Genomic DNA, 14,057 nt, shown 5'->3' on the forward strand with positions numbered 1-14,057 from the left:
AGTCTTTACCATCATCACTTTCATTCCCATAAAGGATAAATTCTGTTTCATTGTGCCACTCAGTCTTATATCAGTCTCTCCTTACACAAATCCCTTTGTCTTTATGGAAAGAGTTCGCCCCATTGACTCAAGGCACATTTGCTTTATGCCATAACGAAGTCTGTTTTTGCTTAGTTTTTTTTTTAAATAATGGCTTTTTTCCTATAACTTTAAACTCTTTTTAATCTTCCAAACTGATATATCTGTGCCTTATTTTGATTAATTAGTGAACTGCTTAGTATTTAATAAGACCCTTTTCTGTTTCATGTGCAGGTGCCATCTTCAAACAGTTCCATTATTTATGTCTGGTGCACAGTTTTGACTTTAGAACCCAACTCTCAAGTGCAACAACGAATGGTGAGTGCTTCCCCAATCCTAAAATATGGTATATGACTCTGACCTTTCCTGTTCTGAAATAAATTAAGGTCGAAGTGACCCAAGGAAGAGATTTATTACAAGTTTGTTTCAGCATCAAACAGCTGGAATACTGCAACAAAGCAAATATGAAAGTTGTTCTGTCCTTTTATTTTTATAGATTGTGTTCAGCCCTCTTTTTATCATGAGGAGTCATCTTCCAGACCCCATTATCATACATTTGGAGAAAAGGAGTCTGGGATTGAGTGAAACACAAATTATTCCAGGAAAAGGGCAGGAAAAACCACTGCAAAACATAGAACCTGACCTCGTACATCACCTGACATTCCAAGCAAGGTACTAGAAAAGTCCTTCCATACATTTTCCTAAGAGAAATTAAGTAGAAAAGTAACCTTGCACTGAGGAGGGTGGGGTGTGGGGGTGGGAGGATGGGGGTGGAGGGAGTTTTCTATATGATTTCTTATCTTATAAGAATGTTATTTTAAAATGCCCTGCCTAGTGATCTCTTATTCTCATCTATAGTTTTAGATAAAAATCAGCCTTTCTCATTAAGCTTAGAAGTAACCAAGAGGGATCATCAGAAATTTTAATTTAATTTAGATTTCTCTAGTAAAGGAGATGTGAATAGAGATCTACACCTACAAATTGAGGGGTTGGGGAAGAAAGAGGGAAAGTCAGGGCCCAGATCATCCAAATGCTGTCCCATAAATGGACTCAATCTACCAAAAAGGTGTTTGTCTCTAATACATTTATAGTTAAATATTTTTCAATAAATTGTAGAACACTTTAGAAATCTGATATTTATTCTTGTTTTTTCTTTCAATTTCATAGAGAAGAATATGATCCTTCAGATTGTGCGGTTCCCATCTCAACATCCCTCATTAAGCAAATAGCCACTAAGGTATACCCTGAAGGCACAGTTAATCAGATCCTTGATGAATTTTATGGGCCAGAAAAGTCACTTCAACCCATATGGCCCTATAATAAGAAGGATTCTGAAAGGTAACGTTCTTCAACCATCTTTTTCTACAAAAATTTCTCAATAGTAATGAATGATCATTCACAAAAATATTAAATACCAAAAGTGGTGTGTGCATGTGTCTGTCAGATTCTTACCTTTTATCATCTAGCAGGTGTATTTTGTAGATTTCTTTGCTCATGATCTGGAACATAATTGTATGAAAAGTTGCTTTCTCCTGCATGCAAATTCAGCATTGAAAGATTCTGATATGAAGAGGTATCATGCAGGAGTGTTGTGTGTCTGGAATCTTTAAACATATTTCGCAAATGTTAAAGTTATCATATTTCATTGAGTTTCTTGGATGTGGTATTTGGAACAGGAATGAACAGCTAAGTCAGTGGGATAGCCCAATGCGAGTGAAGCTGTCAGTCTGGAAGCCATATGTTAAAACCTTGTTGATAGAACTTCTGCCCTGGGCCCTGCTTATCAATCAGTCCAAATGGGACCTCTGGCTATTTGAAGGAGAGAAGATTGTTCTACAGGTTCCTGCTGGCAAAATTATTATTCCTCCTAATTTTCAGGTACTATCTCTTTTTTAACTAATATGAATTCTTTTCTCTCAACAAGTAGATTTTATTGTAAAGTTGTGTTTATGATCTTAACAGAATGAATCAGTTGTGAAAAATTCTTCTTAGATGCATATGTAAGAGGTATGGAATGTTCTTTGATATTCAAGGACTTTTCTGATGTCTTTTTTTTTTTTTTTTTTTTTTTTTTTACCATCAACACTGTTGGTGCTTGAGTTACCATTAAATTTGATAACTTACATTAGTTACATTCTCATTTCCATTGTGTGTAGGACATTTGATAAGTATTAGGGCTGGTCTATCAGTATGTATTAAGGAAATAGAGCCATCATTTGTGCTTATCCATACTCTAGGTATTCTTTGCTGTTCTTCTGGAAGTTCTCTGCAGTCTGCAAGATATTGAGGGTTTCAGAGCAACCGTTTTTTGTCAGGGTCCCTTTTCCTTTACAAGTGGACCTGGATGTTCGTAATTATGGCTTTCTACCCAGTTGTTTATTATAAAAATGTGCAATGATTACTTACAGAGAGAGAAATCTAATTACAAACCAAAATATCACAGGAAGATTTATATTCTGTCACAAAGTCATCTTTAGAAGGCTAGTCTGTTTCAAGAAGACACACAAATCTATTTAAAAAATAGAGTAAAAAGAACTCCTAAATAAAATGTTTTTCTGATAGAGAACAATTTCAGAATCCTTTTTTGAGCTCCACATCATAAACATCTTTATTCAATTGCATTTTCCTTTTTGTTTTACAAAATAATCAGATGATGTTACCTTATGGAATTGGAATGTTGACCTATATGGACCTACTGTTGCATATCATTCTCTTGTCAAATGAGATGAAACCTTCCGTTTTTAAAGACTTTGGTATTTACAGCGTAGTCACTGTTTGAGTTTGGTTTTCCCCTCCCTTCCGTAAATATGAATTCCATTGTGAATCAAAAAAAAAAATACATTGGGAACCAAAATAAAATGTATGTTGCCATTACAAAACACACACACACACACACACACACACACACACACACACACACACACACACACAAATGGAGGGATATTTGGTTGCTTTAGTAGACCTATTATATAATATTTAAAAAATTCCTGAGATTTGAAGTAAAAAATACCAAAGTTAAGAAAATTACTTTATAATTGAGATATTATTTTTCCAGGAAGCTTTTCAAATTGGAATATACTGGGCAAATACAAACACTGTGCACAAGTCGGTAGCAATTAAACTGGTCCATAACCTGACATCTCCAAAGTGGAAAGATGGTGGTAATGGTGAAGTAGTGACATTGGATGAAGAAGGGTTTGTTGATGCTGAAATAAGACTTGGTGCTTTTCCAGGACATCAGAAGGTAAGATCAAAGTCTGTGTGGCTGTGAGGAAATAGTGTGCCATCCCCTTAACATGTTTAAAATGAATCTACCTTTTTCTTTTTAATACCTTTTTCATATCACTTGTTCTAAACAATTTATAACAGTAAAACATTTGATTTCTTAACTTCTTAGACCTCTCTGTTTTGCAGTGCTTTTTTTCCTTCACCAGTGATAAAAGCTGCGTCACATAATTTATCCAATAATTGTTCTATTTCAGAACACTCAGCAGTCACTTGATTTATAGTTCGTGGGGAGAAAATGAACTTACTCCAGAATATCCACAAACTGTACTTGGCCTCCTCCTTTAGAGCAGGAAGTAGAGTCACTAACATTCTGAGCATAGAGTGAAAGGACAAAGGCTCCTCCTGCAGCAAAGGTTATATTTCTGGAAAGGACATCCTGAGCAAAATTACGTGGATCAATTCTAATTCTCCCCTAGAACCATTGTTATAAGAAGGGTTATATTCTTCAATAGTGGACTGGTGCCCATTTTTAGAGATGGATACAAAAAGCATAATAAGTCATTTAAATATAAATGGTATGTGCTTTTCAATATAAATCTAAAGTCTATGAAAACCAATTAGCTGAATAATATAACTAATCACATTATGTATTAAAGTACATAGTGTGCCATGTGGAAGTTTTATGCTGTACTTCTAATGTCTTCATTATTGTAGCTGTCCCAAATTAGAAAAAGCAGGGATACTGCATCAGAGTAGTAGAATTCAGAATGACCTTTTTCAGGGGAGAAGTTAGATTTTTGACAGGTGTCTTGGAAAAGTCTGAGAAAAGTTAAGGTCATTTGGTGACTTTTAAAAAAACAAATTTCCTTGATACAAAGAAATTGGTCTTTCTTCAGCATTCAAGGCTGGTATCCATTTCCTCAAAGTTGTCTGGGCAACACATGTTTATGCTCTGACGGCCAAAGTACTGTAACATGGGTGTAAATGGCAAAGAGCTGTAAGCATGAATCACCCAAAGTTGAATAGTTGTAAGTTGAGAACTACCATCAAAACCTGGAAAAAATGTTATAATATTCAGTCAACACCCAGTACCTCTAGCACCTAACAAAGTGGCCACAGCAAGTGTTGAATAACTGTTTGTGAATCAATGAATGAACTGTTGGAAAATATATTGATGTCTCATTATGCTTTGGTGGTGACTCAGGACCCCTTTATACTCTTTTTAGTCTCAGGACCCCTTTATACTCTTAAAAATTATTGAGAATCCCAAAGACCTTTTGTTTCTGTGGGTTGTATCAATATTTACCAGATTCGAAATTTAAACAGAAATTTTTAAAACACAAGAATACAAACATACATTCCATCAGCTATCAAGAGTAGTAATATCACACATCATATTGCCTTTGGAAAACTCTATTCTATGTGCATGAGAGAATTCAAGTATAAAAGATTAATAGCATCTTACTATTATTACAAAAGTAGTTTTGACTATGGGACCTCATGCCCAGAGATTCCCTGTGGGTCTCCAGACCACCTTTTGAAAAACCAATGCTCTGATATTATTACTCACTAGATGGGTGTGTTTAAGCAGAAAACATCTTCTCTGAGCACTGTTCTTTACATAACATGGTAAGGTAATGAACTGATACATGTAGTTGTTAAGAGCAGCACCACAGAACCAGACTGCCCGGGTTCCAACCCCCTAGTTAGACCCTCTTCATGTTTGTGACCTTAGGCAAGTTACTTAACATTTCTGTGCCTCACTTTCCTCTTCTGTAAAACGGGGATGATAGTAACTCCCCTATGTAGATACTGTGAGGATTTTGTGAGTTAATATGTATAAAGTACTTGAAACTAGTGGAACACAATATTGCAATATATGGAGGTCAGTCCTTACTGTCTTCATTGTCATTGTCATTACTGAAGTTCTCAGAACTCTTCTTGGTTCATCATAGACATTAGTAAGGTGGCTGCTGGGAGAGCATGAGGAGGAGGAGGGAGGCTGGGTGGAATTCTGCCGAGTAAGATGAGTGACAATTATTTACACATACATGCTTTCTAAATGAACACTTTGTGAGGTTATTGGTAAACTAACCTGAAAACAAGTCATTATCTGTCACCAGCTGCAAGTAATGGGGTTGCTAAAGCACCCTGTTGTAGGGTAAATACTGACAGGGGCCAGAACATTTCTGAGACTGAAAGGAACACCATTAAATACTCTGGGGAATAAAAGGTAAAATTGGTACTGTGCTGGGCAGACTAATAGATAAAATAACCTTTTAGGAATACTCAAGAGATTTTGATATGCCTTACGGTATTGTCAAAATTACGTTTTTCTCATTTATCTTGTAGTTCTGTCAGTTCTGCATTTCCTCCATGGTACAGCAAGGTATACAAATTATTCAGATTGAAGACAAGACTACAATAATCAATAATACCCCGTATCAAATATTTTATAAACCACAGCTATCTGTCTCCAATCCCCAGTCTGGAAAGGAGGTAAGCAAATCATAACATGATTCTTTTGTCTAAGTTTTGATAAAGAAACAATAAATAGGATCAACTTCTCTTTAACCTACAGCAAATAAAAAGCCAACCCTGAATGTAGGTAAAGAGAAATTCACTTATTTTTGTTATAATTAAAACCACAAATGTCATGGTCACTGTTTCCAAGGTAATTAATGAGCAGAAATGCTACCAAGCAGCAGGCCCTAACACACTGCTGGATTAATCCTGCCTGTGCCCCATCTGCTCAGAGGCACCAGCCCAGTCCTCTAGCATGCTCACTAGACTCCCACAAGCAGAGACATCGTCCTGAGGACTGGCTTCTGGGTCACATGGAAAAGCACGTCTGCCTTACAGGCTGCAGTGCCTGGGGAAGCCATGCAGGCAAAAAGCTATGACCTAACTGAGCTGTGGATCTGCTGGTGGTGAGCTCTGTGGTTATGAGGAGAATAATGTGGAAATATACCAGCTCATTTATGTTAAGATCTTGATGGCAGAATATGTGGAACATAAATCTAAGAATGTTCAGTTCTTTGTACAATTAAAATGAATCGTTACATTTTAAGAGAGTAAGGAGAGATTTTTTTCTTTCCATTGCATCTTAGATGTTTTTCTTTTTTATTATACTTTAAATTCTGGGATACATGTGCAGAATGTGCAAGTTTGTTACATAGGGATACATGTGCCATGGTGGTTTGCTGCACCCATCAATCCATTATCTACATTAGGTATTTCTCCTAATGCTATATCCCCCCACCCCCCACTCCCCAACAGGCCCCAGTGTGTGATGTTTCCCACCCTGTGCCCATGTGTTCTCATTGTTCAACTCCCACTTATGAGTGAGAACATGCGGTGTTTGGTTTTCTATTCCTGTGTTAGTTTGCTGAGAATGATGGTTTCCAGCTTCATCCATGTCCCTGCAAAAGACATGAACTCATTCTTCTTTATGGCTACATAGTATTCCATGGTGTCTATGTGTCACATTTTCTTTATCCAGTCTATCATTGATGGGCATTTGGGTTGGGTTCCAAGTCTTTCCTGTAGTGAATAGTGCTGCAATAAACATACATGTTCATGTGTCTTTATAGTAGAAAGATTTATAATCCTTTGGGTATATGCCCAGTAATGGAATTGCTGGGTCAAATGGTATTACTAGTTCTAGATCCTTGAGGAATCACCACACTGTCTTCCACAATGGTTAAAATAATTTACACTCCCACCAACAGTGTAAAAGCATTCCTATTTCTCCACATCCTCTCCAGCATCTATTGTTTAATGATCACCATTCTAACTGCCATGAGATAGTATCTCATTGTGGTTTTGATTTGCATTTCTCTAATAACAAGTGATGATGAGCTTCTTTTCATATGTTTGTTGGCCGCATAAATGTCTTCTTTTGAAAAGTGTCTGTTCATATCCTTCACCCACTTTCTGATGGGGTTGTTTTTTTCTTGCAAATTTGTTGAACTTCATTGTAGATTCTAGATATTAGCCCTTTGTCAGATGGATAAATAACTCTTCTTGTTGCATTGATCACTTTATGTAATCTCTTCTTTGTCTTTTTTGATCTTTATTGGTTTAAAGTTTGTTTTATCAGAGAGTAGGATTGCAACCACTGCTTTTTTTTGCTTTCCGTTTGCTTGATAAATATTCCTCCATCCCTTTATTTTGAGCCTCTGTGTGTCTTTGCACATGAGATGGGTCTCCTGAACACAGCACACTGATGGGTCTTGATTGTTTATCCAATTTGCCGTCTGTGCCTTTTAACTGGAGCATTTAGCTCATTTACATTTAAGGTTAATAGTATTGTGTTTGAATTTGATCCTGTCATTATGATGCTATCTGGTTATTTTGCCCATTAGTTGATAACAGTTTCTTCATAGTATCTATGGTCTTTACATTTTGGTATGTTTTTGCAGTGACTGATACTGGTTTTCCCTTTCCATATTTAGTGCTTCCTTCAGGAGCTCTTGTAAGGCAAGCCTGATGGCGACAAAATTCCTCAGCATTTGCTTGTTTGTAAAGGATTTTATTTTTCCTTCACTTAGGAAGCTTAGTTTAGCTGGATATGAAATTCTGGGTTGAAAATTCTTTTGTTTAAGAATGTTGAATATTGACCCCAGTCTCTTCTGATGTGTAGGGTTTGTGCAGAGAGATCTGCTGTTAGTCTGATGGGCTTCCCTTTGTGGGTAACCTGACCTTTCTCTCTGAGTGCCCTTAACATTTTTTCCCTCATTTCAACCCTGGTGAATCTGATAGTTATGTGTCTTGGGGTTGCTATTCTCAAGGAGTATCTTTGTGGTGGTCTCTGTATTTTCTGAATTTGAATGTTGGCCCGTCTTGCTAGGTTAGAGAAGTTCTCCTAGATAATATCCTGAAGTGTGTTTTCCAGCTTGTTTCCATTCTTCCTGTCACTTTCAGGCACACCAATCAAACGTAGTTTTATCTTTTCACATGGTCCCGTATTTCTTGGAAGCTTTGTTTGTTCCTTTTCATTCTTTTTTCTCTAATCTGCTCTTCCTGCTTTATTTCATTAAGTCGATCTTCAATCTCTGATATCCTTTCTTCTGCTTGATCGATTCGGCTATTGATACTGTGTATACTTCACAAAGTTCTCATGCTGTGTTTTTCAGCTCCATCAGGTCATTTATGTTCTTCTCTAAAATGGTTTTTCTAGTTAGCAATTTGTCTAACCTTTTTTCAAGGTTCTTAGCTTCCTTACATTGGGTTAGAACATGCTCCTTTAGCTTGGAGGAATTTGTTATTACCCACCTTCTGAACCCTACTTCTGTCAATTCATCAAACTCATTCTTCATCCAGTTTTGCTCCCTTGCTTGCAAGGAGTTGTAAGAGTTTGGCAAAGAAGAGGCATTCTGGTTTTTGGAATTTTCAGCCTTTTTGTGCTGGTTTCCCTCATCTATATGGATTTATCTACCTTTGGTCTTTGCTGTTGGTGATGTTTGGATGGAGTTTTTGCCTGGTCATCCTTTTTATTGATGTTGATGCTGTTGCTTTGTGTTTGTTAGTTTTCGTTCTAATGGGCCCCTCTTCTGCAGGTCTGCTGGAGTTTTCTGGTGATCCACTCCAGACCCTGTTTGCCTGGTTATCACCAGCAGAGGCTGCAGAACAGCAAAGATTGCTGCCTGCTCCTTCCTTTGGAATCTTTGTCTCAGAGGGGTACCTGGCAGATTCCAGCTGGAGCTCTCCTGTATGAGCTGTCTGTCCACCCCTGCTGGAAGGTGCCTTCCCATCAGGAGGCACAGAGGTCAGGGATCCACTTGAGGAGGCAGTTTGTCCCTTAGCAGAGCTTGTGTGCTATGTTGGGAGAGCTGCTGCTGTCTTCAGAGCTGGCAAGCAGGAACATTTAAGTCCGCTGAAGCTGTGCCCACAGCCACTCCTTCCCCCAGGTGCTCTGTCCCAGAGAGATCGGAGTTTTATCTATAAGCCCTTGACTGGGCTGCTGCCTTTCTTTCAGAGATGCCCTGACAAGAGAGGAGGAATTTAGAGAGGCAGTCTGGCTACAGCAGCTTTGTGGCACTGCAGTGGGCTCCGCCCAGTTTGAACTTCCTGGTGGCTTTGTTTACACTGTGAGAGGAAAACGGCCTACTCAAGCCTCAGTAGTGGTGGATGCCCCTCCCACCACTAAGCTCGAGAGTCCCAGCTCCACTTCAGACTGCTGTGCTGGCAGCAAGAATTTCAAGCCAGTGGATCTTAGCTTGCTGGCTCTATAGGAATTGGGGATCCACTGAGCAAGACCACTTGACTCCCTGGCTTCAGCCCCCTTTCCAGGGGGGTAAATGGTTCTGTCTTGCTGGCATTCCAGGTGCTGATGGGGTACAAAAATAAACTCCTGCAGCTAGCTCGGTCTCTGCCCAAATGGCTGCCCAGTTTTGTGCTTGAAACCCAGAGCCCTGGTGGTATAGGTACCCAAGAGAATCTCCTGGTTTATGGGTTGTGAAGACAATGGAAAAACCATAGTATTCGGGGCTGGATAGCACCATCCCTCATGGCACAGTCCCTCATGGCTTCCCTTGGCTAGGGGAGGGAGTTCGCCAACCCCTTGTGCTTCTCAGGTGAGGCAACCCCCACCAGCTTCTGCTCACCCTCTGTGAGCTGCACCCACTGTCTAACCAGTCCCAGTGAGATAATGCAGAAACTATCAACCTTCTGTGTTGGATTCTGTCTCTCACTAGGAGCTGCACACAGGAGCTGTTCCTATTTGGCCATCTTGCCCAGGAATTCCTTATTATTTTTTTTTTTTGAGACGGAGTTTCGCTCTTGTTACCCAGGCTGGAGTGCAATGGCGCGATCTCAGCTCACTGCAGCCTCTGCCTTCCAGGTTCAAGCTATTCTCCTGCCTTAGCCTTGCGAGTAGCAGGGACTACAGGCACACACCACAACGCCCAGCTAATTTTTATATTTTTAGTAGATACAGATTTCAACATGTTGGCCAGGCTGGTCTCAAACTCCTGACCTCGTGATCACTTGAGGTCAGGAGTTTGAGACCAGCCAGGCATTGTGGTGTGTGCCTGTAGTCCCTGCTACTTAGGAGACTGAGGCATGAAAATTGCTTGAACCTGGAAGGCAGAGGTTGCAGTGAGCCGAGATCGTGCCATTGCACTCCAGCCTGGGCAATGGAGTGAGACTCCATCTCAAAAAAAAAAAAACAAAAAAAGATTTGCTATAAAATGTTTAACTTGGCTGTATTACTGTAGTTAATGTACTCTCTGCATTGTGTTTTCTTCTTTTAGTATTTTCACGTTCCAGACAGTGCTACTTTTAGCATTTGCCCAGGTGGAGAGCAGCCTGCTATGAAATCCAGCTCCCTTCCTTGCTGGGACTTGATGCCTGACATCAGTCAATCAGTGCTGGATACATCTCTGCTTGAGAAACAGATCTTGCTGGGCTTTTCTCCTGCCCCAGGTGCTGACAGCTCACAGTGCTGGAGCCTGCCAGCTATAGTTAGACCAGAGTTTCCCAGACAGAGTGTGGCAGTACCCTTTGGGAATTGCAGGGAAAATGGATTCTGTACCAGGTATTTTATGTTTATATAAATGTCTTTCTTATTTGCTCGTCAATCTATCTTTTCATCTAGATGCCAAGAGAGATAGAATAGTCGCAGTGCTTCCCATATGTAATACTAGGCTTTGTTTTTAATTACTTCTAGACATTGTATACACTGGGTCAAGTGGTATGATCACATATGTCTTATCCCAGTATACTGCTTAAGAGATTTTTCCCTTATGGAGCTTATGCTGGGGGGAAATGATGGTACTTGTACCACAGAATGGCAGTGTATAAAAAGATCCTATGTATGATCATATAAATAGCATCGTATGAAAAGATCATATCATAATGAAAAAATTACCAGGGTTAAAATATGAACAAGTCAAGTTGGAAAACCTTTTCTTTTCCCATGTTTTACTTTTACTTCAAAATGCTATTTTTCTCAAAAAGTCATTAAGAGAGATAACTTAGATAAACACAAGTCACAGAAGACTGTTCTGTGGTTGTTCCTGCACACAAGTTGCTCCAATTACCGATTACCAATTATGCAAATGATAACCACAGAAACAAGCCAGAGACATATAATGGTTTGTTCATACTGGACTTCTGTTATGTGGTTGTTTTGCATGTAATATGTCCCTTCTGCAGCTGTCAAGAATAACTTATTTATAGTATATATAACAGCTACAAAAGAAACATATTGTGACCTTATGAGAGGTACTTTATTTTCATGATTATGAATTTATAGACTTTATTTGAGATGTTAGCCATGTTCTTTTGATGAAATATTTTAAAAGACAACAGATATTTTTAATAGTAATATTTTAAAAGACGAGCCTAACTTAGATGTTATTCATAATGGTAAGGCTCCGTTCTCTACACACATCGTTCCATCTTTCACAGTACTTACAAAATCCTTGAATTTACAAACATTCTCATCCCTGACACTGTAGAGGAGTGGTTATCCTTATATTCTGGTTGGAGATGTTAAGTATAGTGAGTTTAAGGAGGTGTTTTTGAAAGTTATGTGAACTCGTGTCTATAAATAAAACATTCTTAAAACTGAAAGAAAATTTCGAACAAAGTTTAATTTGGAAATAAAGTTTAAAATACTGAGAATAACAGTATAATTTAATCTTATCTAAAATACTAAGCTAGATATTGGACAAAAAGTACCATACTTGAGTCCTGGCCCCAGCTTTCTTGGCTATCAAAAAGAAATTATCTGAGGTTGGCTTGCCTAGCTCTTTTAAAATTAGGCTGGGAAAGAAATTTGCTGTTTATCCAAGAACTGTACTCTGAAAATGAATTTATTTCATGCTGTCCCATCTCCTCATCTATTTCCTTCTATCAGTCCAACCAACAGCACACGTTAGATGGTGTTATTACTGTGCTTTTACCAAATGCTAATAGACCATTCACTCTGACATTTCACACTAATACAATCTTTGGGAAGTACTCACACTAGCAAATAGGATGGATGGCACATGGAAGATTTTTAGAGCAGTATTGACCCCTTTTAGTCAGCTAAGGGCTGCATTTGGCAAATTATCTGATTTCTTTGATTAATTTTGACAATCAGTCCATGTAATTTAGGCTTCAGAGTAATTTTTTTTTCCTGCTTTAATGTGAAATACTCTTTTTGGTAGTCTGTAATCTAAATAGGAATATTTCCCTTCATCACAGAAGGCAACCTATACTCACACAGCTGGTTTTCTAACTCCAAATAATATAGCTTTACTCCTAGTAATCAAAATGAACATTTTTTAAAGTGTGATGGGCTTGTAGAAATTGACAGCAAACATTATCAGCCTGCCTACCTTTAGAATTAAAAAAAGAACACGCACCCAAATTCTCTAGTAGTCCTTTTTTTAAAAGCAGGTCAGCTCTTTTTTTTTTTTTTTGAGACAGGGTCTTGCTCTGTCACCCAGGCTTGAGTGCAATGGCACAATCTCGGCTCACCTCCCAGCCTCCAGCCTGTCGTCCTCCCACCTCAGCCTCCCAAGTAGCTGGGACCATAGGTGTGTGCCACCACACCTGGCTAATTTTTGTATTTTACTGTAGAGATGGGGTTTTTTCCCTGTTGCTGAGGCTGGTCTTGAACTCCTGGGCCTAAGCAGTCCTCCTGCCTTGCCTCCCAAAGTGCTGGACTTACAGAGTGCTGGGATTACAGGTGTGAGCCACCATGCCCAGCCTACCAAGCGCTTTTAAGGAAGAGAAAGTATCCTGCCAGGCTAAAGAGTTTAAGACACATGTGCATGGGGAAAAAAAGAACAGCAGGAAATATTAGCACAGGGTTAGCTATAGTTCTCTCTGAGTGATAGAATTATTTTGTTTTCCTTTAATTATTTTTTCACATTTTATGAATGTTACAAATATATATATTACTATTAGAAAAAAAATAGTAGACTTGTAATATAATTAGTGTATGGCAATTAATGAAAAGACAGCCTCCTTTTTGTGGAAAATATCTCCCCTGAGTTATAAAGATGTTTTAGAGTTCTGAATGGTGCTAATCTAAACAAATATGTTCCAAGAGAGAAAGCATTCATTTTTTTCCTCAACCATTTCTATCATTTGACTTGATTCTGTTCTAGGGCTATAGTGCTGACATACCAAGAACACCTTGGAGTGACTTATTTAACCCTCTCAGAAGACCCTAGTCCTCGAGTCATTATCCACAACAGATGTCCAGTAACGATGCTTATAAAGGAAAATATTAAAGGTATGTTTTATACTATTGAATTTAGATAATACAAAATATGTATTTTTTTCTGGGGTTTTTTGATTTAGTAGTTTGTGATCCTGTGAAAAAAATGTTTAAATAAAATTATTAATCATCTCTTTTAGAGAAGTTTCTTTTTTTTTTCTAATCTTAATTAATTTTAATTTAAATAGCTGCCTGTGGCCAGCAGCTACTCTACGGCACAGCATAGATTTAAAATAACACTTCTGTCTGCTCTTTTTCTTTTTTTTTTAATACTTTAAGTTCTGGGGTACATGTGCAGAATGTGCAGTTTGTTACATAGGTATACACGTGGTGGTTTGCTGCATCCATCACCCTGTCATCTACATTAGGTATTTCTCCTAATGCTATCCCTCCACTGCTATCCCTCCCCAGCACCCCCACCTTCCTGTTCTCCCTCTCCTACCCCACCCCCACCCCCCAACAGGCCCTGGTGTGTGATATTCCCCTCCCTGTGCCCATGTGTTCTCATTGTTCAACACCCACTTATGAG

At 38.6% G+C, this 14,057-nt stretch overlaps 1 protein-coding gene across 6 annotated transcripts in view; it reads left to right on the forward strand.

Annotated features, from left to right (window-relative positions):
* The window catches only part of VPS13B (vacuolar protein sorting 13 homolog B), an 839,649-nt gene that overhangs the window by 783,504 nt on the left and 42,088 nt on the right, over window positions 1–14,057 (forward strand). For all 6 annotated transcript variants that reach the window (XM_012455820.2, XM_021675751.2, XM_021675750.2 and 3 more), the window contains exons 46-53: window positions 313–396; window positions 575–750; window positions 1,246–1,416; window positions 1,755–1,956; window positions 3,134–3,322; window positions 5,659–5,805; window positions 10,563–10,846; window positions 13,416–13,543. In XM_012455820.2, the coding sequence (XP_012311243.2) occupies window positions 313–396; window positions 575–750; window positions 1,246–1,416; window positions 1,755–1,956; window positions 3,134–3,322; window positions 5,659–5,805; window positions 10,563–10,846; window positions 13,416–13,543 (1,381 nt within the window). The remainder of the gene's footprint in view (window positions 1–312; window positions 397–574; window positions 751–1,245; window positions 1,417–1,754; window positions 1,957–3,133; window positions 3,323–5,658; window positions 5,806–10,562; window positions 10,847–13,415; window positions 13,544–14,057) is intronic.

The sequence above is a fragment of the Aotus nancymaae genome, unplaced genomic scaffold (genome assembly GCF_030222135.1).
Source record: "Aotus nancymaae isolate 86718 unplaced genomic scaffold, 86718_ANA_hifiasm-v0.15.2.pri h1tg000036l, whole genome shotgun sequence".
NCBI lineage: Eukaryota > Metazoa > Chordata > Mammalia > Primates > Aotidae > Aotus > Aotus nancymaae.